This window comes from Pteropus vampyrus, unplaced genomic scaffold (assembly GCF_000151845.1).
Source record: "Pteropus vampyrus isolate Shadow unplaced genomic scaffold, Pvam_2.0 Scaffold7, whole genome shotgun sequence".
Classification (NCBI taxonomy): Eukaryota; Metazoa; Chordata; class Mammalia; order Chiroptera; family Pteropodidae; genus Pteropus; species Pteropus vampyrus.
The window spans coordinates 2,780,994-2,805,399 of NW_011888788.1; the positions used below are offsets into that span (position 1 = coordinate 2,780,994).

Here is a 24,406-nt window from a genome sequence, read left to right on the forward strand (position 1 = left end):
GATAAGAATGGATGGATACATTTCCACCCCTTGCTCATCTTGTGAATAAACATGGATCACAGACTAGAAACAAATAAGCCAGAGTTACTCGATGATATCTGAAGCAGGAATAAGCTTAGCTTCTTCTATCATTGCAAATAAGACAATGACACAAACATTGCAACCTCTAAATAGCTGTAATGATTAAACATATTAAGTTATAGCTTTTTAGTTTAAATGTTTAATTTGACATGATCATAATCCTTTAGGAGTATAATTTTACTAAGAGATAAAACTTGATCCCAAAATTCATGTGTGAGCTTTAGGAAATAAGGCAATAACAGACCAATGCCTCTTCAAAGGTACATTTTTAACATTAAAACAAACCAGCCATTAACAACTAATATAAGACATTCTAAAATGTTATCCATGAGTTACAAAGGATTTCATCAGAATATAGAAGGGCTTAATGAAATCCTCTCTCAAAAAGCAGAGACCTTGCAAGTTCTTTAACAGGGTTCTTCACGTATTTACAGCTAAATAAAATAATGTTTAGTTTAGCTAGCTATAAAACTAACACTAGTTCCAAATAATGAACTACAGCCCAACATATGCCTAGATTTAATATTTATAAACATTAAAATAATTACAATAATCAATCTAAGATGTCATGAATTATAAAATGCATTATTATTTTATACACCAAGAGGGAAAAAAAAATCACTGCTAATCGAACCATGGTGAAAAGCTAAGAAAGTTGTAATACTCACTCCAATTTTAGAGATGTTGAACTAAGAAAAAAGTATGTCTTAGAATAGATGTTTGGTTATTTATAAGTGATAAAATTAAACATCTGACAAATCAATTTTACTTGAACTATTTTTTAAAAAGCAAAGTTTAAGGCACGTGGAGGACATAGAAAAAGTGGAAATAAAATGCTGCATTTTATTTTCTCACTAGTTTAACTTTGGAACATGAGGTTTTTAATCAGGTACAGAGGAATGGGAGGAGGTGGGGGAATCTCAGATTCTTGGTTAAAATGTCAAGTTGCACTTGCTGAAAAAAACTAAAAGCTAAAAAAAACAGACTAACCCTTTATAACTGGATAAAAGGAGTTAAGAATTTTAACATAATAAAGTTGGTATGCAGGATGTAAACTGGCAAACTTTTTAAAAGTCTTACCTAAAATCACTATCAAATTCTTCCATAAGCATTATTTCCAAAATGAGTTTTTGAATAAGCACACTGATGAAAATCAATGCTTAATGAGGAATGTTTTTCTTGCCCTAATCACTCAAAATTTGTCATTTCATAAAAAAGGATGCTTATGAATTTCATTGTTGTTTTCATCTCAGTCTTCATCATGAATCTAAATACAAATGCCTAGAGATACTTCACCTTCACTTAGAAACATATTCAGAAGAAGCATAAATATTACACGTGTTAACCTATTAATGCAGACTGGAGGAGACTGCCCAGACACACATTTCTCTACTTTTCTACCTTTGAACCAACAGCCCAAAGTTCTCTACAGAAGGAGAGGTTCACTTACATGACTAGCAGCATTTCTTAAAGAAGCAATAGTATTTTCTTGAACTTTAGCAAGCCTGAAAGAGAATATATTAAAATATATTTATCATATGCTATAAAGAAAATGAAGAAAACAAATGTAATAAAGCCGGCTATATATTTAACAATGGAAACAGTATTTATCCTCTATTTTGAGGCTAATTTTGCCATCTCCAAAATAAGACTCTGACCATCATTTGGTTGGTGCATGCATTTATTCCATAAATGTAAGCTCTAATGATTATAGGTATTTACAAGCTGAATATAGACATATCCTATGCCAACACAACCTCTCCAAGTGGGCTGACCAATTAAAGAAGATAATCCCTGCAATGACATGAAGTAGCAGAGACAAAGAAACTCGCTCCTTCCAATGAATCCTCAGATGACTTACTATAAGTAGCCTAGGAGAATGAGAGAAGGCTAGCACACCAATGGGGTAGGAATATGGAAACTATACTGAGAACAAGTAAGAAAACCGAGACCCAGAGAGGGCAACAGGCCAAAAGTCAGGACCCCAATACAGACAGACTGATATCAATCATGACGCTAACTCTGCAACAAGCTTTCCCTCCTGGCTAGTTTAACTTTGGAATATGTCTGCTTTTTGAAAAACTTTAAAATATAGTTGGCATATAGTATTAGTTTTGGGTGTACGACATAGTGATTCAACTTTTATATACCTTATGGTGTGATCACTACAATAAGTCTAATAACTGTCTGTCACAGTACAAAGTTATTACATGACTGACTATATTCCATGTGCTATACATTATATCCCCAATGGCTTATTTTATAACTGGAAGTTTATATCTTATTCCCCTTAAATTTTTTTACCCATTCCCCCATTCCCCTCCCCTCTGGTGGATGGCTTTCCAGTTTTAATGTCTCTCTCATCATCAATTCAGTAGAATATTAAAAAGACTGACCAGAATCTTAAGAGAGAGTTAGCATCTAATTAATTTAAATTACGAACCCCAATTGTCAAATTACATTTAAATTCCAGGATATTAATAAAAGAATCATTTGACCTTTAGTAGGTCAAACAAATTTAATATTATCAAGTTTGAGCTACCAAATGCTAATACCACTCAAATATTCAACCTACTGAGCAGTTGTTGTAGAATTCCCTGCACCTCGATGTCCAACATCCAATGGTATTCTTGGCTTCCAATACTTGGAAAATGAAGATTTCATGTCACAACTGTATCCTGGCAATGGCTTAATAATTATATAGTCAACTTTTGTAGAGGAAAAAAAAGGGGGGGGGGGAGACAAAAACAAAGACAATTAAAAAGGCCATTCATTATAAGCTCAATTACATTCAAATACCAAATAGGAAAAAAATCAACAAGTCAAAACTGATTTAAAGTAAAGCTTCCAGAAAATTCAATAGATATGTCCTTACTGTCATTTTATTAGTTAATATTCTAAAACAAATCATTATTTAATCTTTATCATTCTTGAAAGCTCAACTTGAAACTAATACAATTTTGTACTTAATCTTTGCTTATTTGTAAAGGGCCACCCACCCTGCTTCTCCAGGCTTACCTCTCACTTTGCCTATTGTTTTTCTGGAATTTCTGCTCATGATAGGAAGAGTAAGGATTCCAGCACTCTTCCCACTCTCAGCAATGGTGGATGATAAGAGGCACGCTGTACCCACGTGTCCAGGAAGGGCATCGCCCTGAACTACGTGTTCACTGAGATCTTCCTGAAAAAATGAGATTTAGAATAATCCAAATTCTTATACTCAATATTTTCCATTTAAAGATCAAGAGGAAGAAGATCGATAATACATTTTTAGTATATAATATTTTAAGATTTTGTTACTTTATTAATCATAGCTATGCTGATTTGTACTTCTGATCCTCTAACATGTATTAAGTGAATTTAAAGCACTGACTGAAAGTTACTAAGTACTTTTAGATTCACAGACTAAGCTGTAACTGTATGAGCTTTTAATATATATTATATTCTCTAAAAATGTATCCATGCAGATGACATAGAGGAACAGTAATTCTACAAAATTGAATACTTTGAAATTACACTGGGTATTATACCAGTCTACTCTATAAATAAAAGTGTTTCCAAAACCGCTAACCAAATGAAAGGAAAATAAGGCTGTTCATGAGATTATTAAAAGGTAGATCCTTAAAGAACAAGAAAACATCAACCAAAACTTCATATTTTTATAATAAAATCCCACAGATCTTATTATTTAGGGAAGATCAATTGTACTTTTAATATAGTTTTTTAGTTTTTTGAAGAGAAATACTTTAAATTCCACATAACAAAAGACAGCTATAAAGCCACTCACAAAGACTATATCTAAAGAAGTCATTAAATTAAAAGAATTCAAAGATTACAATTTTAATTATGTGTAACAAGTGTTACTCAATGGGTTTAAATCCATCCTGAATTCTGCCATTTTCAAGAAATTGTGGCTAGGTGCTACTGCTAGGCAAGGCTAATTCCTTACCTTCAGATTTCAACTTTAATCGAATGAAAATGAGTGTGGAAGTGCCAAAGAGCAAGAGCCTAAGGAAAGCAGTACACATAACTACCGAGCCAGGCACAATAGAGCAAGGACCTCAGGGGAGGACCTAGTATTATTTGTGGCAAGCATCTGAAAGCCAGTAAGCCAGAGAGCTCTATCGTGTCATAAGTAGCTCTGGAAAGTTGGCAGCACAGATTTTGAACAATCTGTCACAATTTTCATAGCAACTTTTTTTTAACTACATATTTATAATATCAAGTAAAGTTGCAAAACGAGTCCATTGTTACAATGAATTCTTATAATAAAATGCCTCAATAAACCACAGACTTCAGTCATGGAGAAGACTCAATCATGCTACTTACGCTGGGCTGTGCACAAGAGTTATACAGCCTATCTGTCCCTCTATTTAGCCTGGAGGCTCCTTTTGATATAATTCATATATGTTTAAAACAGTCACAGAAATCAAGATATCTGGTCTTGATTTGAAACCAATTCTGCTGAAGTTCTCTTAATTATATTCTTAATAGTACTTGAGTCTCTCAACTCCAAGTTTTTTCAGCCTGCTAAAATGTAGAAGATTAAGCATCTAAAGCGTTTTACAAATAATGGGTTTATAAAAATTTGACTACAATAAAAATCTAAACATATGTAAAAATAAGTTCATGCCTGCATTCTTTCTTAACCCCAAGTTAAAGAACTACTCACCTCAAAAAAATCAAATATCAGTTCCAGGTTATCTGGTTCCATTGTCTGTATGCTATACTCTGTCCAACGATCTGGCTGTAAGCCATACCCACACTCAGGCTGTGAATGCCTGCACTTGAACTCATTGTCACTTATTAAGGATATCTCCAGGCTATTGGACATTTTGTGAAGAACAGTGGGAGACACCCTATCATCATCGTCTTCCTCCAGACCCTCTAATGTCAGCTTAACCCTACATGAAAGGAAAAAATAATGAAATGCAAAAAGTGGAATAGAAGGAAACTCATACAAATGTCACCTAAATGCTAAAATTAAAACAAGCTCCCTGAACAGGCAAAATTTTCAACAAAAATATTATACAAAAACTACATATACTACAGGTTAAAAGCATTAGCAATGTTTTATAAAAGATTGATATTTTTATCTACATATATTTCTGTAAACTATTAAACTGACATAAATGTTCATTATGCCTAAGGTTGTTTTCATTCTTTGTTTTCTTTTTTTAAAGTGAATTTTAAAAGATATTTACTATTATCCCATTTATAACTGGCTATCTCAATTTCTTTTGAGAAGTTTCACAAATGTACATATATACAACAAGCACAGAATTGAGCCATATTCTGCTGGTGTGCATTAAAGACTGTTAGAGTTGGAAGTTGTAAATTAAATACTGTATTAAGTATATGTCTTTGTATGTATGCATGTTTTTATGTGTGTATATATTTGTATACATGTACTTTTTAAATGAAACAAATGAACAAAAACATAAATTAAGAGTCTAAAACTCTTACAGGCCTCACAGCAATGAAAACAAAGACTAACTACCCAAGCCATAGGGCCACAAAAACTAGTCTACTCTCAATAAGAGGCAATTACTTGCACAGAGCACTTATAATGCCAAAAAGCATTCTATTCTAGAATGTTCCTTGCACCAATTGAAAGATACTTAAGCAATTTTAGTATTATGCATGTAGAAAGCAATGTCATTTCATACAGTAACAGAGCTACCAATAACAGAATCGTATTCATGGGGCCTGCTCTCTCTGCATGACCTCCTGACCTCAACCACTGCTGAGCCTTGTTTCACAACCACATAATTCTGAGGTCTCCCGGAGGGGACATCTATGTAGATTACTCGAATAGCAATACTGTTCTGTCATACTATAAAATCAAAGGTAGCACACTTCAATAATCCAAACAAAAACCATCGTCTCTTCTGAGAAACCACTCTTAGGAATAGTTCTAGACAACTGATTCTGTTGGTGAGCCTGAAAGAACAAACATTCTCTACCAGGATATATAAAAAGAGACCACGAATGGACAGCAATGAACAGGCAAGAAAGTCACCGAAAGATTAAAAAAAAAAAAGAAAGAAAGAAAACAGAAAAAGAAACTTCAAGTTTAAAGGAATTTATGAAAGAATTTGTTAAAGGTTTTCTTCAAATAGTTATATAAATGTTACAGTCTAATATAAAGAGACATTGCTTTCCACTTACTGCTGGAGTCAACTGGAAGAGAAACTTCTGTTTAAAATTTGGTGATAACGAGATAGAACAGAATGTCTAGTGTTTTATTTAAAATGCGTAAGTTGTTACTAAGTTTTTAAAGTCCTTGTATCTTTGCAGAAAAATTTATTTCCTACCCAGTGAAGGTTTAGTCTATCACTAATATGAATCTCAGGAAAAAAGACGGTCAGAACAAACACTAGTTACTAGCTGTGCATGATTATTTCAACAGTAATCAGTTACTAATTTGTAAAACCCAACCAAGTATGGTTATATGAAAATATTCCAATTTAAGTGTAAGCAGCACAATAATATATACTCAAAATAATTTCTATATAAACAAGAATGGTATAGGACTCAGTATATATTTGCAAACCAATCAGAACTCCAACTATTAATATCTAAATATGTATTAATTTCTTTACTACGATCAAGGAAAAAATCCCTAATAAGCCCAACAACCAAGGCTTTATTGTCTACTGCTATCTTTATTTCAAGGTCTTATGCCAACAGGTAATTTAGAGTTGTTGTACCCTTTATTTGCTTCTTTTAACATGTAAATAAAATAGTCAATTACATATGACTAACTGGTTACAGAATCTTTGCAGTCAAATGGATCTTGCAGATCAGCCTTGTGGTCCAATAACCTGGATTTTTCAGGAGCAAAACAGAGGCCTGCAACTGCAGAGACAAGGTACACCCCAAACCCCTGACTAAAACCCTTGACTAGAACAGCCAAGGCAAAGAACCATGAAGTGTTACTTATACGCTCTTTCCTTTATGTATCTTGTGATTGGAATAAGTACCATAATATTTAAGCAGTTGTTATAAAACATTTATGGATTTTTCAAACTGTAATATCATTATGAATTTGATTATGAAGATAATTAAGTATTGTATTATTATAATTACTTCGGTTACTGAAAATGGCCCTTTCAACCCAGCCCTGACATTTTGTGAGAAAAGGCTGCATTACATAACAAGACGTAAAAATCTCTGTCCCAGAGTTATACATATCCAAATGATAGGGCTGCCTGGGTCATTGAGAAGCCAGCTCACTCAAAGGTACATATGATGACATTACTGAAAAATAAAGTTACTCACTATGTAGGTACTCACACAAAGCTTGATGTCTATTTCTTAAATTAATACATGACTAAAAAGAAACTAACATGAAACTGCTATAATAACTGCCACCTTTCTTCACGGAAAAGTTTTCATTTTTAAGCCACAGGAAAATTTCAGACACTGAAAGATATTTCTGGCAATCACTTTTCTATTTATGTCATTCTCCCCTCATTTATTTACACAAAATCATTTCTGTTATATTAATTTTTTAAAACAAACTATTGCTACACTAAGAAATTTTAAAAGTTGTAAACTACAAAGATGCATAACCTTGGAAATCATTTATCTACACAAAAACGAAATTTTCTAGTTTCAAATTCGACATTAAGACTAACAATAAGTACATGTAACTGTAGCGCTCTGGCTGGGAAGCAGTTCACTCTCACAAGACCCTGCAGTTATTAGGAAATATGACATTATAAGTGTGTTATTTTCTTGCTTACACACTTAAAGGCTAAAATCAAATGGATCAGAAATCTATAGCACTAGTGAAAATAAATGACCTAAGTAACAAATATACATGGTCATACCTAAATCTAGATTTTTTAAATTTCTTCTTGGTTATTGAGACAGGAGGTTTTTCAGAATAATGCAAACGCAATCTTATTTCAGTCTGACACGTCAACCATCCCGAATCCAGAGTCTCAATACCATCTGGCAAACAAACAGGGAAAACAGTAATTATTATATATATTTTTAAAAATAATCCAGTAAGTATAATACATGCTGACAATTCTGTTCACAATCAGATTTTAATACACTCCAGTTATGTGTCACTGGTACTTCTCTTCAAAGCAAATATATAGGCAGTCTTAAAATTGTCATTGAAAAAGAACTTTCATATGAAAAAGGAGAAAAAGTTAATGTTAAGAATAGCCATAGTTTAACAACTTAAGTAAATAAAAATATTCTTATTGAATACATTGTCGAAGTAATACAAATCCATTTGAGAAAGAAATACATGTTCCAAAATGGCTTCTAATCTACAGTTGTTCCATTGGGGATCACCATTAAACTTCCAAAGCTTCACATGAGATATTTACTTAGCTGAAACTAGTTTAGACTAGTTTAGTGCTGGGTACTGAGATACGAGAAGGTAAGAATAAAACTGTGAAGTCAATTTTCTTTCTCATATTTACATATTCTGCCATAAACTGCATGACTTTGATAACACTGTGCTAGCACTGTTTAACTTGTAGTTTCCAAACACAGGTAATAACATTTTCATAAATACTAGAAAGCTATCAACTGTTTGAAACCTAAGTTTTTCCACAGAACTTAAAAAAAAAAAATCGAGAAGCTTTTCTGCTTAGATATAAGTTTAAAATGTTTAATAATTAGCAAATTTTAAAAATAAAGACAAACCACTATTATTTAATTTTAAACTGTTTTCAGAAATGGACAAGTTGAAAAAATGGCTTTCCATCTAAAGTAAAGCTGAATTTTGAAAAGCAACAACAAAAAGGAAAGAAATGACATGCATATAATCATACATAGTAATTAACATATAATAGGGGGATATGATGTGATGATGTATTACAGCTGAAGAAATAAGAAAACTACTCCATAACAAAGCTCTCTAAAACATGTAGCATAAATATTATCTTTTGTAAATAAAGACAAGATTCTCGAATCTTAAACATTAAAGCTATTCAAGTGTTTTAGATTACTTTATGATCTAATATAAAAAAGTGAAATAAAATCAAGGAAGAGAGATTAAATTCCTATCCAAACATTGCCAAAGCATGTACATTTCTAAAATGCGTAAACTCAGGTCCCTTGTAAAACCACAACCAAAAAAAAAAAAAACAAAACCATTCAGACCCTGTTCCTTCCTGTACTGGACAGGAAAGCAAACTGGTTATCAGCAATTTATCTCTGGTTCAGTCAGCACAAATACACATTCTGCCCATCCTCTTTACATCTTTTGACTCCTATACTATAGTATCTAATATGAAAATGCAAGTTAGCATGATAATGCTAACACATTGTGAGAATTCCAGTAATTGAAGAAAACTTGATTCCTCAAGATAAAGTACTTACAAATTCATAACATTTTCAACATATTCAGAGGTAAAAGGATTTTCTACTCTACTGTAAATTAATAATCACTAAATAAAAACCAAAAAGATAAAAATTTTAAAGCACAGGTATTATACTGGCAACTTTTATTTAAGAGAATGTATTTGTTTCTTGATTTTAGCCTCTATTTTTCAATATCATACTGTCTTATTTCCCTGTGCTGTTTCTAATGAATGTAAGGCAACATCTCAAACCACATCAGTAAAGATTTTCAAAATTCGGTCTTACTTACTGTGGATTCCAAATTGTCCATCGTCAATAATAATTTCACTTTCTAGAATTGAAGGAAAATAGAAAACCTAGTTACAATTCATAATGTATGCAGAATGAACAACTGAGAAATTATCCACCTTACACATTTTTTTAAAATATGCAATCTAAAATTTAAAACCGGCCCAAAGTGAATAAGCATATTTATTGTGGCCCTCAATAAAGAATTCGCTTTTAAGGAGGCTATCAAACAGTAACAGTTCTTACATACTTGGTGATTATTCATGATGTTACAAGAAAAAGAAAACTCCTCAGACAGGTGCTCTAGAGGCACTGGGACAAACTTCTACATCCATCGATGTGTGAGGCTGACAGGTTGCTGGACAATAATATCTCCTGGTTGATTTTTTAAACTAAAGGTCTTGGCACAATTAAAATGCTTATTCTTATGTAGTGCATATTCTGAACTTATCTAAAATGTAATTCTCCTCAAATCCCAACTATTCTCTATAGCCAGCTAAAAGCTTTACAGTGTAAACTTACCTGTATACACAGAGCTGTGAGGAACTACCAAAAGAGTAAGTGCTAGCACATGCCCTTCTAACAGAAATTTCAACTGAGACACGCTGTTAAGCCCCGCTCTCTGAGTAACAGGCCTTCCTGCTCCTTCCTTTCCCAGTTTACCTTAAACATAAGTCTGAAATATTTGTCAAAATAAGTGTGATAGTTCCCAAGAATCTGATGGATTTCACGCAACTCTTAAGTTTAGAAGTTATATTTTCCAAAAGTATTAAAGAAATTTTAAGACCAGAAACAAAATAATCTCACTTCTCACAATACGAAAACATATTTAACTGTAAGATGCTTCAAAATACAAATTATTTTTAAAATACTCAATACCTAATAATTTCCAACCTCATATACGACTATTAAAATTCTTAAGTACACTATCACAAAAATTCTAAATACACTATCAAAAATGTATTAAAGCATGTAAAAATCTATAAAAGAGGATGGAATATTTGTTTAAACGTAGTGTGTCTTTGCTACAGGGTAAAGCAGAATCTCTTGCTACTTTCTAAGCTAGTAACTAACAAGCCATTTATTATCTTTACATTCAAATTTTCCCTAGAAACTAAAAGATACATTTCTCCACACCGAGTCCATTTACAGATGAATCCAAGTGGATAATTTAATGAATGTGAAATGAACTTCAAATTTTAATCTCAATACAGAAAAAGAAATTCAAAAATACTTGTATGAAGAGAAATGCCATTTTTAGGCATAAGAAAACTGAAATTAAAAAAAAATAACTGAATATCAATTTTAACATAGCCAGCAAGGATTTAAATTAGGGGGAAAATATGTCTGCTACAACCAAGAAACACGAATTCATTCATACAAGTTTATTCAAGTATTTACTAGTTTAAAAAAAAACACACACACAATAAATAGAATAATTTGTATTATTCTTACTATTCGAAGTTAAAAATTTAAGAATCTTTATTTTGGATTAATTCTCTCCTCAAACGTTCTCTAAGTTTTCTGAGCAAGAAATGAAATAAAGCCATGGATGCTCAGCCAAGAAGAATAAATATTCCACAATAAATTAATCTAACTCCCCAAAATAAAAATAACTAGGCAAGCATTTCTAAAAGTTTATAAAGCATTTCTGAAGTTTATAGAGAAAAGTAATTAAGAACTATTTAGTTTTGAAAGATCCATGAAATGCTAAGTGAAATTTGTAGTACTGACAATGCACTGACCTTAAACTTTAGAATAATAATTAAATCCCACTAAGCCATTGTGCAGCATATTAGTAACTTTATGCATATGCCTCAAACAGATGCAGTTAATGCCCATACCTAAAGGGGTTATTGATCGTGGTTGTAGATGAGTCTCCCACTTGTGAACTATGACTTGACATGGACCACCGATAGTCTGCAATTTAAAAGTTAAACGTCTGCAATAATTTCTTATATCTTATTTTCTACCCATGACTCCATTAGATGTTTGTGGCCTAAATCTTATACTTAATATGAAACCAAGAGATTCATCTTGTTAATTATCAATGTCATATGCCCCAAGTCGGGAATGTACCAAGTCACAAAACAATGAGTGCTGGAAGAAAATGAGGATGAGGCAATAAACAAATCAAAAAAAAAAAAAAAGGGATGAACTGGCACACAAAACCATCTTAAACCCATTCTTAAATCTGCCTATTATACTCAGGTTTGTTTGTTTTTTTCCAGAGAAATTTTAATCTTTAACTGATATGCTGTCCTAAGCTAAAGTTAACCGCAAATATACTTTATGTTTGATATGTCAGCAGTCAATGAGGTGTTAGTGGGTAAAAGTATCTCAAGTTACTCTCCAATTGTTTGAAAAAAGCCTAAACTCTACGACAACAGGAAGAGTAGGAACAAGTAAGTACTTCAGGATCAATTATCACAAGTTCCTCAAGAAACCTGAAGGCATAATCAAGTTCTTTATTATATATATTTAAGAATAGTAAATAGATAACAGGAAGAACATCAGATTTCTCATATCACAGTAACCGGTCTTTCTAAAGGGCACAGGAAACCCTAAAAGAAAGGACACATGCATGGGTAAATGTGAAAAACTAATTTCATAAAAGGGGAACTAACATTCAGTTTCACTCTTTATTGCCTTAGAGTTTATAAATTTATAGTGTGACAATTACTAATATTGTCCTTTTATGAAGTTCTTACTAAGAAAATAAAGCTTTATGTGTTGTTGATAATATCTACAGCAATTTAAAAACAAGAATGAACCTACAAAGACTGCCTGCATTTAGCTAAAAAACTGAAATATTAAATGTTTCCTAATTTTCCTTTAATTATTAAAAAAAGACTAAACTTATGTGCCAAAATAAAACCCTTAAATATACATTGTAAAAGCAAAATTTCAAACTATAACCTTAAAAGTTAATTTTTTGTTCTTTACACATTTTCTGAAGAAATGTAGTAAAATACAGGAAAGCAAAAAGAAAAAACAAGTCACCCATGATTACCACACCACTTAGGGATAATCACTATCGACATTTTTGCACATCATCTTCAAGCCCCTTTCTAGGCATATAGTAAATATACTCTTTAAAAGCCAGGAGCATATTAGCTTCTCTCAATATATTACACATCTTTAGATGGCATTAAATACTCTTCTAAAACATGTTATAGGATTTTCAATATTGATTATATTTAATAAATGTGTCAAATGATAATATGTAACAAATTAATAATTAAACACAAAAGATTATTCTGCCACTTAAAATAACCAGAAGTTAACATATTTTTTAAAACCTGCAAACTTTTGAAATTTGTAAACAAAAATATCATTAGATATTCATGCAAATCATTTATCCTGGGATAATTCAGGAAATGCTCACCTTCTCTAGCCAAATACCTCGTTCGTTATAAGGGTTCACTTCTGAATTGGTAGACTGGGTAGATATTTTTAAAAATGTAAATGTGCAACCACTCATCCTAAATTATGGTGAATTTCATTTCCATTACAATTAAAAAATGGGATACATTTAATCCTACATCTCCTATTTTTTACAACTTTTTCATGTCACATTTTTCTGAATCTGTTCTTTTAAACATCAAACTTTCTAATCCTCGAGAGATGCAAATGTATACATTAAAAATAAGAACGATGTTTCTTAGCAATAATAAGCAGCCAGAAAGAACTAACCTATTCCCTTCCTCCAACTCTTCCCATGTCCCCTACATCCCCTACTTAAAAAAAGCTTCGCTACAAAGATGGTGTGGGGATCTATATTTCCACAGAAGTTACTAATCAAAAGTGACTTGAAAGGTACCCTGAATATTAAATATTAGCAAGGATAAAAAATGGGTAGAAAGAAAGAGAGTCTGTTTTCAATTCAGGTGTCAGGCAACTTTACTAAGTGTTGACTATAGCATCTATAGATAATTATTTAAGAATAGTCCTGTGGATTAATATTTAATAGGAGACATATTTTACTAGTGATTTTAATAACTCCATGCTCATCTGTTTTAGTTACAAACCCACCATTTGCAAAAATAACAGAAAGGCTGCTTCCAACAGATGACTTATAATGTGTCTATCAGCGTTCACACTGCAAATCCATGTTGGTTGGTATACAGCATGTTATAATAGTGAAAAAAATGAACCAAGTTTTAAAATACAGTGAATTTCTAAAATTGTTATGACTACTTTATTAAAACTTTAGAAGGTATTCTTAAAGTTTAGCTTACTAAAGTTCTGAGCATTGATATATTAAAAAAATTTAAGACCTGAGCATTGATATATTAAAAATCTCAGTAATGACTCCAAAGCATGTAATTCTTTTTAAGGCTCTATTCCATGAATAACATTCTTCCAAAACTTAGAAAAAAGAACAGTTCCATTCTGTAAAAGGCTGCCATATATTTAAGCATTTTGGAGTCAAGAGGAAGGTGGATCTTTGGAGGAAAAAAAGGAACACTATTAGTCCAAGACAGTACTCCATTAACAGTACTGGTAAAGTTATTTCACAATTTAGCATATATTAAATCAGATGATTGCTTGAATGTTTCTGAACATGTACACAACAAAAACACAAAAAAATCTATGTTTCCACACACACAAGTCTTAATGACCGCTTTCTTAAACAGTTAACATCACTCAGCTACATCAAGCACTGAGAGAAATAAACAAGATTATCATCCAACACGTAGGCTGGAGGTTGTTTTAACGAAACCACCAAGCAAAATTACAACGTAGTCAAGTAACATCACTGCTTTTAAATACCATGAAAAATGTAATTGTGAACATTAAAATTTTTATTTTCTTTCCAGTTATAAAAAATAAAGTGCATGTAAAAGGATCTCTTAGGAATTTTCATCTATGCTGTCAGAGGCCAGACTCATAGTAATTTTAAAAAATCTTTATTTTTAATAAGACCAATAAAAAAAATGGTCATCTATGAGCGAGTAGGGCTAAGAAATCTAGGTTGACAGACATCTATGAGATTATTCAAATTTGAAGTTAACAGCTGAGGGTATTTAACATTTAGAAGAACTTTATTATATTAAGAAACTACTGACAAAATGACAACCTGGGCTATTCTGAAAATAAATCATCTGCCTATCACAGATGACTGATTTTCTTGTTAAAGGATTTAAGTGAAAATCAAGATAGATTAAGAATAAAGTAAAAGAGTGCAATGAATCTAATTATAAGTGAATGTTAACACCTATAAAAATTACAAATAGACATGTTACTGAAAAATAAAGAGGTATTTCCACTGAAATGAAGGAAAAATTTCAAAGACAATATAATTAAAAATTGGCTAACATTTCTGCATGAGATAACATCCCAAATTTTAGTCACAAGAGGAGTGGACATGGATTTTAAAAATATTTAAATTACACATTAATTCAAAAATTATCTTTGGTGAAGATGCAAAATTAATGGACTATCTGCAGGCTCACACCACTGTTTTCATTGCAAGAATATCTACTACTTTGTTTTCTATGTTTAAGTAAGTTAATATTTTGATTTGTCACCTGCAAACTTATCTTAAAATTCAATGTATCAACATTTTAACCTAATTCTACAACATGTGTAGCTGTGAAAATTAAGAGAAAAAGGACTTCAAGACTCAACTTCTAAACTAAAAGAAATATGCCAGGAGGTGCAAAATATGAAAGAGAAAATATGAATGTAAACACTTTACATTATTTACAATAAAATTTTAGCTATGGAAAGGACCTAGGAAATTTATAGTTCAAATCATTCATTTTACAGATGAGGAAGCTGAAGTCTGAAGGTCAAATGACGAGATCACAAGATTTTTAGCTTAGGTAGACTACCTCCTAAAACTTCTGATCCAGTAAAATTAATGTTATTACCCATTTCGGCTTTTCAATGCTTTATTTCCTTATTATTCTTTATATTCGTAAAATATATATTCCAATAATTTATATCATTTCATAATTTAAGATTCCTTGAACATCAGTTCTATCATTTGACAATGCACAACTGAGACAGTTTCATAATTATTTCTATTAAAAACTGTTTCATTTAAAAAGCGCCACCAATTTATTTAAAAAATGTCACTTTAAGCTGGCATGTGGGAAAAAAAAACCTCTAGCCATATGCATGGGATTTTATGTAGCTATTTACTCTATTCCATGAAAAACATACTTACCATGGCTGCCCCTGCATCACACGGTACATGTGTACACGATACAGAGCACCTACTTAAAGAAACACACTCACCAACACATACCGTAAACTTTTGCAAGTATTACAAGGGGAAAAACTTGTTTTTTTACTGTAAGCAGATTTCTTGCCAATCTTTTCAAAAAGGCATTTTGGACTGATTTGCTGCTTTTTGTTACATTTTCAATTAAGAGGGAAAATACTGTAAGTTGGCTTGACTTGTGTTGACAATAGTCTTACTTTAGAAAACTATGTCCAAAGGACTCATTACGATTTTCTTGTCTGAATGTTCCTGTAAGTAAAATTTAGTTGATTTCACATGTTACAAATTTCACATACCAGGATCCTCAAATAAGCTATCAATATCATGTGTGCTGTGACCTATATATCTATGCACAAATGTTTAATTCATACTGAAGAACAATGCCACGATGCATAACCCCTATACCAAATAAATGATCTTTTCTTAAGTCATTAAAGTGAGACTACTGTCAAGATAAGCCAACACAATTATCAACCATAACGTAATTTAAGTTTAATTACTGAATATTTACAATGTATTTTCAGAATAAGAAACGTAATAGGTGCAAAAGACAGCTGAAGTGGGTTTGTCAGTTTTTTCTTTTTTATAATGGTGGCTAAGAGAATGAGGTTACCGTTGGTTGTTTGCTTTTTTCCCTTTTACCAGTTTTTCATTGCCCCCAAGGGGAATTCCTTTTTTTTTTTTCAAAAGTCTAATTCATGTTTTGCTTTCTAGATTCCTGCCTAAGCCCTTGTTCATATGCAGCCCAAGTGTGCTCAAAGGTAACAATCTGAAGGAAAAGAATCCTTTCAGCAAATTAAAGTAAGAGGGAAAGAACCAACTTTTTTTTCTAAATATGAAAATAATCTTCAAATAATAAATCACTGTGAGCAAGCAGATTTAGATTTGATACTCCAAAGGTCTTCAGGAAAGATCCTGGTCTATTAACACCATTGTTGAAAAAAATCTCAGAGAGATGACCTCAGTTTTGATAGAAGGTAAATGATGCAGCCAATAAGAGTGGCTGCTGTAAAATAATTCTTAAACATAATTACTCACTTAAAGCTGGCTATATACTTCTCTAAATGTATTCATACCACATATGGATTAACAAAATGAAACAAAAAGAGAAACTCTTGCAACTGGATACTAACTAGTTTACAAATGTTACAGAGAATACATACCCATTGAGAACATTTATCATTAAAACCAATTTTATAACATTGCAGAATATACTTACTATTAGTCTTTTAAAAATTTCACTGCAGACACCGTCTGCCTTTGAAGTGGATACTTCTTTGCTTTTTGGTACTAAAATGTTATTAATCAAGAGTTCTAATTTCCTTATTAGATCAAAACAAACTCAATTTTGCTTTTAATGTTTCCAAACATAAATTAGTTGCTTTTGAAAGAAGTTGGCTAAGAAAACTGGAAACTAGATGACGAAAACATACCTTTGGTTCTAAAAAGCACCCTTTGAAGTAGCGATATTGAACTGACGCTCCTCTGCTGAGCACAATGGTTGCTTTCCACAACATGCTGTGAGGAAAAAAAAAATTAAAGCAGCTGCATCAATATCAAACTAAAATGCATAAAAAAAAGAATAAAAATAAAATGCATAAAGATCTCATAATTCATAAAACTCCTCAAATAGGGTCTGTGACCAACACCATTTATTTATTCCTATACAGAATGTTACTACAGGCCTCATCTGTACCAGGCAGGCAGTGGGAATGCAATGATAAGGCAGAAAGAGCCCTATCTTTAAGATTTCTTTCTTGCGTAAGTAGACAACCAACTTTCTGAAGCGACAAGAAGTTTGGGAGAAGGCTTTTGGAAGGGAGGTGCCTCAATGAGGAAGTATCTGAGCTGAGAGCTAAATGATGGGAAGGAACCAGTCACAAACAGAAAAAGCAAGTAGCACAGAGATGAAAGCCAGAGTCAGAATCTTCTCTGACTTCCCACTTGGCTAGAGATGTTACATGGCTGCTAAGAGGCTTTGGGACCAAGACTGGCAAACTACACTCATGTTCTCAACTGTCCCTTGTTCTGTCCTGCCCAGCTTCTGACTATTCCCCTAGCCAAGCAATCAGTATCTGTACATTACTTGTTTCAACCGATGTCTTCTACTGAACTATACTATTCTAACATATTCTACTGCTATTCTAAAACTTTGACTCAACAGTGAAAAAATTCACAATTCATGATTATAACTGATTTTTAGCTTCAAATCACAGACCAGTAGTATCCAAAGTGGAGTCCTAGGACCATCAGTATCACTTAGGTGCTTGTTAGAAATGCAGATTCTCAGGCCTCACCTAGACCCATTTAATTAGAAATGCTGGGAGGGGGGCCCAGCTAACCGTAATTTAACAGGTGACTCTGTTAATAAACACTTAAGTTTGAAAGCCATCACAGATCATTACCTAAACACTATTTCAGCATGAACAGTTAGTTCAGTATATAAATGGTAGCTCCAAATGCTCTTCTGTGACACCAGATGGCTAGCACCGCACTCCACCTGGCTTTGCCAAGATAGGCGTCACGGAATTATCCTCACTCTGACTTAATCCTGGTTCCTAAGAAATATCCACAGCCAGCTGTCACCCGTGGTCCTACCTTCAGCAATCAAATTAATTTGGTAGTAACAAAATACATATGCCCTGGCTCCACCCTTGGGAGACTCTAATTTCATATGTCTGTGGTAGAGCCTGGTCATGTGGAGTTTGATAAACTTCACAGGGCACTGGATGTGAATGATTGGTTGAGAATCACTGCTGTAAAGCAAGGATAGCAAATACTTGGCATATGTGCTCCCACTTTTCCCTGATAAGCCTCAAAATCATTTTTAGCATAGGACTCTCGGCAGATTCTACTAACTCTAAGGTGAAATTTATTTCCTATGTCTGTTAAAAAAAAAAAAAAAAGACAAATTTGTAGAACTATTACACACATAAAACAGCCAGCTAAAGTATATGAAACTAGTTCCAATTGTGCACACTAAAATTAGTGGGAAGCTTTGAAAAATGTGCTGGGACCCCTCTCTAATACACAATTTCTCAATCTCCAAGAACAGGGACTAGGCATGTGTATTTTTTAAAAGTCCTCACAAGTGATTCTAATGTGAGCCCCTGGTAAAAAAAAAAAAAAAAAAAATCACTAAATGAAGAGATGGAAAGAGCAAAGCAATGAGTCTTTTTATTCCAGTTCTCTAAGCAAATGTAGCCAAGTTAAAAATGAACCAGAACTGCTCCGTGACGTCGAGCATGAACATAAGCTGATAAAATTCAAGATAAACCAGGAAAGAGGCGGTGAGAAGGTTTAGTGCACCTGCCTGATTTTGAATCACCTTCATATCCTTCCCCAAAATACAATAAAATCTATAAGGAGAGCAAATAAAACCACAAGTGACCCACATTTTCTGCATTATTAGGGAACACTACACCAAGACCTTTGAATTATCTGTAAGTAGGAAAAAAAGTCCAAAAGAGCTCTTGTCACCAGAAGCCTGTATGTATGGAGAGGTTTAAAAGACTGAAAAGGGAGCACAGAAGACTTAGATGCAGAGTACACTGAAATCCCAAAGAACGTCAAATCTAAAACATAAGAAGTTTGCCTTTTGTATCATCATGTATCATCTGCTTGGGAAGCACTGTTTGTCTGCCATTCAGCGGTCTCCAATCTTTTTGGCACCAGGGACCGGTGCTCCTATGAGAATCTAATGCCTGATGATCTGAGGTGGAGCTGAGGCGGTGATGCTAGCGCTGGGAAGCTTCACTTGCTCGCCTGCGGCCCAGTTCCTAACAGGCCACAGATCAGTATTAGCCTGTGGCCCTGGGGTTGGGGACTCCTAATTATATTTCAGTGTACATCAGCAATGTAAAAATGGCTGGTCCCATTAAGTGTTACTTCATTCTGTTTACATCACTTTGATGAGGCTGGATGAAATGAACTTAAAACAGGTGACAGGGCACCTCAAGAGTTCAGAGCAGAGGCATGTTTTAGAAATAAGTTCAGAAAGGTTAGGTTTCACTTCGGAGAGAAGTGGCTCATCTGAAAATCAAGGAAAAAATAGCCACTTGAAGGGAATAAATGTCTTGTTCCTCCGTGATCCCAGTTCATTTATCAAAAGAACTTTACTTGTGGCTGAGAAAATGTGCACACCAATGACAAATAGGGGAAAGGGTGTCCTGTATATGGTTTTTGTTTATTTTTCTTGGCTTATATTATGGTATTGTTTTACTTTCCTTGTTATTTTCCTTTGCTCTGCCATCAGTGCTTCTCAAACTATCTGCTGTGAAGGCCCAGTTTTGTTTGCTTGTTTGTTTTACCTAACCTGTCCTGCAACCAATACATTTGGTATCCATACCCATGAGGTTCAATAAAATGAGTCCATGGTGACATGCATGAATGCCCCAGCAATGTCAAACTGCTATAAACATTTCTAAATGTTTGCTCCTAATGTTTGTATTTCTCCCTGATAAAAAAGGTTTTTGTCTAGCTTTGGTCGACGGGTCACATTTTCAGCAGCACTGCTACATATATGCACACACACATATGCGCACACACACAAAATTAGAATTTGAGCTTCATAATCACTGAATCTGGTGCTTCTCCCAAGGTGCATTTCCTCCTCTCTCCTCATCCCCACAAATACATTTGGACAATCCACTTCCAAATTTCCCCAAGTGGAGAAGATCCACTTACCTTTGTTGATATTCACTGATTCTGTCCTCACACCTAATTTTAGATCTTTTATCAAGAATTATGTACTGAGAAGCCAAAAGATAGTATTTGAAAGGCTTTTTTAAAATAAGAAATAGCAATATCAGCCTATTATTTTAGAAATATGGTGGTAAATATCAAAAGAACGAGCCAAGAGTTGAAAATGATTGTGAGAGGCAGAAATTGAGGAAATGGGAAACTTGTTTTTTTCCACAACAAACTTTGTAAAATTATTTTAACTCTTTATGCACATATGGTAACTTTGATGAAAAGAAAAAAGAAAAAGAAACCAAGGTATCTTAGTAGACCCCAAGTTTGTAATCCAAATGTCACAATTATTCTGTCACCTGACATTCCCATGCTTACCTTTCACCTGTCTCATTCTCTGGAAGAAGAGCCACAGCATTTTGAGGACGCCAGTTTCCCAAAGCATCACAGCTTCCACATATCGCAAAAACTTCTCCTAAAGAAACAGACCCAGTTACAGCAGCATAAGGAAAGTTCTAAATTTTAGTTTTAGGAAGCAAACCGTTGTCAGTGGCACTAGTTCGACTACATGCAGGGTCCCTTTCAGCAGAAATGGAAGACCCTCACTGGAAGCAAGGATTTGGACCCAATCAGCACGGTAGCATCTGTGTTATTAATTGAATTACACCTCTACGGAATCAAAGCGAGAGACAAAAGGGATGCGTAGGGATGAACTTCATTCATTCAACTACTCAAGCCAATAAGAAGCAACAAAAAGACAAAGTGATTAAACCATAGTCACTGCCTTCAAGGCAGCTTCCAAGTTAAAGCAGCAAACACTAAATGCATAGAAGTATTCTTAGTAACTGATATTTTCCAGGAACTCAAACACTAGCTATTGACAAGCTAAAGATCAAGCAAAGTATCAAGGGGACAGGAACAATTTAACAACAAAAATCCTCAACAACACCAGAAAAGATTTATATAGTGAAAAATCTAGTACTCCTTATGAAAATGACTTGTTTCATCAGAACACTTCTTATCAATAGACAAACCAACATATAGCTATCACCTATATTTGCCAAATGTCATATATTTAGCAAAAGTCTATACCTTCTTGGATATAAGTATGCGGAAATCTTTGACTTATAAACCAATACATCCTGAGTTAATATAATTAAAATTCATGAGGAAATAATAATGAATTGAGCCCACATGACAAAGTTCAAGACAAATTCCTCTACATTCTAAAAGTGACTTGGTTTCTAAGCTTTAGGCACTACTCTTGAAAGACTAGAATTATAGTGGGCTTTAGCCACCTGCATGAGGATTTTGTAGGCTTATACTAATACTTAAACAAAATTCCAAGTGATAGTCATTCAGGAGTTTTCAGGGTTCTGAATACATGTGTGTGAAGCACAGGGTGGTTTTGCAGAATGATTTCATGTCAAAATATTTTAAATATTTAAATTCTTGAAAGTAATCAGACTTTTTTTTTTGTAATTAACTTAGGTTATCACTACCTTCTCTGATTTTCTTTTAAAAGGATAAACACTGTTGTTAAATACAAGGCACAGATATTCATTCCCAAGATTGTACATGTCGCTATGCATATTATAGCATATTCTCTGGCTCCTAGCTCAAAGTACAGATCAGCAGAAAATCAGATTCAGGCCCAATACACTTCCTTTATAAAGGAGTTGGTCATTTCTTAGCCCCACAGCAGCTACTGTTTGCTCTGGAAAGACTATATGCCCCAAATAGAAAAAGTAAAGTTGGGCAATCAGTCAGTGGTTCATTCTTTCCTTCTATAAGTGTTCCTGCATTTTACCAATTCCCTTTTGGCAATGTTACTTCGTCTTTCTGCTGATTGCCTGTGAAAATGACTTCTATGAGGAGAAAAAAAGGGAAACTTTTTAATAGACAGACCTCTTTGTTTAATTGGCTTTCATTTATAAAAGATTATAAAGACTTGAATGCTAACTAAAGGAATCTGCAAACAGCTCTCTGACATATTTTTTTCACTTGTTTCCTCTAACCTCACCCCACTCTGTACTCTCTACTCTCTACATTCAGCACACTTCCCATTTCCTCCTGATTCAGTGAGGAAATCAAGGTGATGGTGGAGTTGAAGGTCTCCCCAACATCTCCTCCTCTCCTTCCTACCTATAAATTCATCTGCATTCACATCTACCATTATCTTCCCTCTAGACCTTGAGAGTAAGAATCCCCTCTTTTCAAGTCGACCCATCTATGGCTAATGCTGTCATCAGTCCACTTGCCTGACATGGCCAGCTCCTTCTAACTAGACTGCCTATGTACAACTCCCTAAAAGATACAATATAGCTCTACAGTCTTCTCTCAGCAGAGAAGGCTGCACAATGGACTGGAGGTGAGTGCTTGACCCACAGGAGCCAACTTATTTTCAATCTGTGGAATCTTGCCCAGAGGATGAGCTGTACCAGACCATTTCCACTAAGACTTTGCACCTGAACAGACATACATTCTGTCAACTGCTGTATGGCTGCTAGAATAAAGATTCTGGATAGACAGAGTGAATCATTCATTCATTCTTTGAACACATCTTTACCCCTGCTCGGAGCCAGGCACTGTGCCAGATGCAGGAATTCATCAAGAACAAGACAAAAGTCACATTTTCACAGAGTTTATAATGAACAAAATTACTCAAATAATTCTAAGAAATCTGTAAGAGGTGCTACAAAAAGTCCTGAAACTTGAACTTCATAGAAACCTTAACCTGGCTGAATGTGGGAGATTGTAGTAAGGAGAGCTTGGGTGGGAGGAGTGGGGCACAGATTTAGGCAGAGGAAATAATCTGAGGGAGTCCCAAAAGTGAGAAGGAATGCAATATATTTGAGGAGCTGGCCAGTATAACCAGAGTGTACTAAACAAGGAGGTATCAAACCCAGGTGGGATACTGTTTTGACATGCTATCATACACTAAAATTATTCCACAATGTTACAGTATACAGCAAAAAATACAATAAAGATAAAAATAAAAATTTACAAGTAGGGCTCAAAGTTATCTTAGCCAATATTTGACCAACTTCTTGCACTAACGAAATTTCACCCATTTTCATGCTACTTAGAAATTACAGCCCAACTCTCTGTCATGTGGCACATTAAATAAAGTTACAGGTTTCTTAGAAAACATGAGAATCAGATACTATTTGGGGCGTTTCCTCTCCACCCCCTTGAATTTATCATGTTTCAAACACATTTCTGGTATTGGGCGAACTGTAAAGATATTAACATCTGAAAACTCGGCCCACTCTAATAACAACTCCACATTTAAAATAAGCCAGATGAGAAAAATGCTAATTTAAAAATTGTTTTAAATTAAAATTTTACAATACCTGGTAACAGATTTCCTCTTATTTCAAAAGTAACCTGAGAAGGTGTCATTCTGATGGACTTATTTTAGAATGTTGTGCTAGAAAAAAAAGAGATGTCATTTATAGTATATGAAAATATCAGCTCTAGATCGCTACTCCAAGAAACAAATTAAAAACTCAAGTATCACCCACTGAAACAAATTAGTTATATTCTACAACAAATTTGAGAATGTGCTTCTTAGTAATTAATGACTTAAAGAAAACCTTTGCCCACAAATCACTCTTTTCAGATTTCTCTTTATTAACCATAAGACCATCATCACTCCAGTTCTGCAGACTTGAATTTAGAGTCTTAACTCTGCTATCTATTACCAAACCCTGTTGATTCTAATTGATCTCACGTACATGCCTTTCTTTCCAAAGTTGGAACTTCATTCAAAAC

The 24,406-nt window shown here is 33.7% G+C and overlaps 1 protein-coding gene across 1 annotated transcript in view; it reads right to left on the reverse strand.

The window, feature by feature from the left end:
* GPCPD1 (glycerophosphocholine phosphodiesterase 1) overlaps nucleotides 1-24,085 on the reverse strand; it is a 42,342-nt gene extending 18,257 nt beyond the window's left edge. Inside the window, exons 1-10 of the mRNA XM_011370024.2 lie at nucleotides 23,986-24,085; nucleotides 21,008-21,104; nucleotides 17,371-17,455; nucleotides 11,547-11,622; nucleotides 9,704-9,745; nucleotides 7,920-8,043; nucleotides 4,754-4,985; nucleotides 3,100-3,262; nucleotides 2,657-2,789; nucleotides 1,532-1,586 (exon numbers count right to left, since the gene is read on the reverse strand). Of these exons, the coding sequence (XP_011368326.1) occupies nucleotides 1,532-1,586; nucleotides 2,657-2,789; nucleotides 3,100-3,262; nucleotides 4,754-4,985; nucleotides 7,920-8,043; nucleotides 9,704-9,745; nucleotides 11,547-11,622; nucleotides 17,371-17,455; nucleotides 21,008-21,104; nucleotides 23,986-24,034 (1,056 nt within the window). The 5' untranslated portion in view covers nucleotides 24,035-24,085. The remainder of the gene's footprint in view (nucleotides 1-1,531; nucleotides 1,587-2,656; nucleotides 2,790-3,099; nucleotides 3,263-4,753; nucleotides 4,986-7,919; nucleotides 8,044-9,703; nucleotides 9,746-11,546; nucleotides 11,623-17,370; nucleotides 17,456-21,007; nucleotides 21,105-23,985) is intronic.
* Nucleotides 24,086-24,406: the final 321 nt, after the last annotated feature.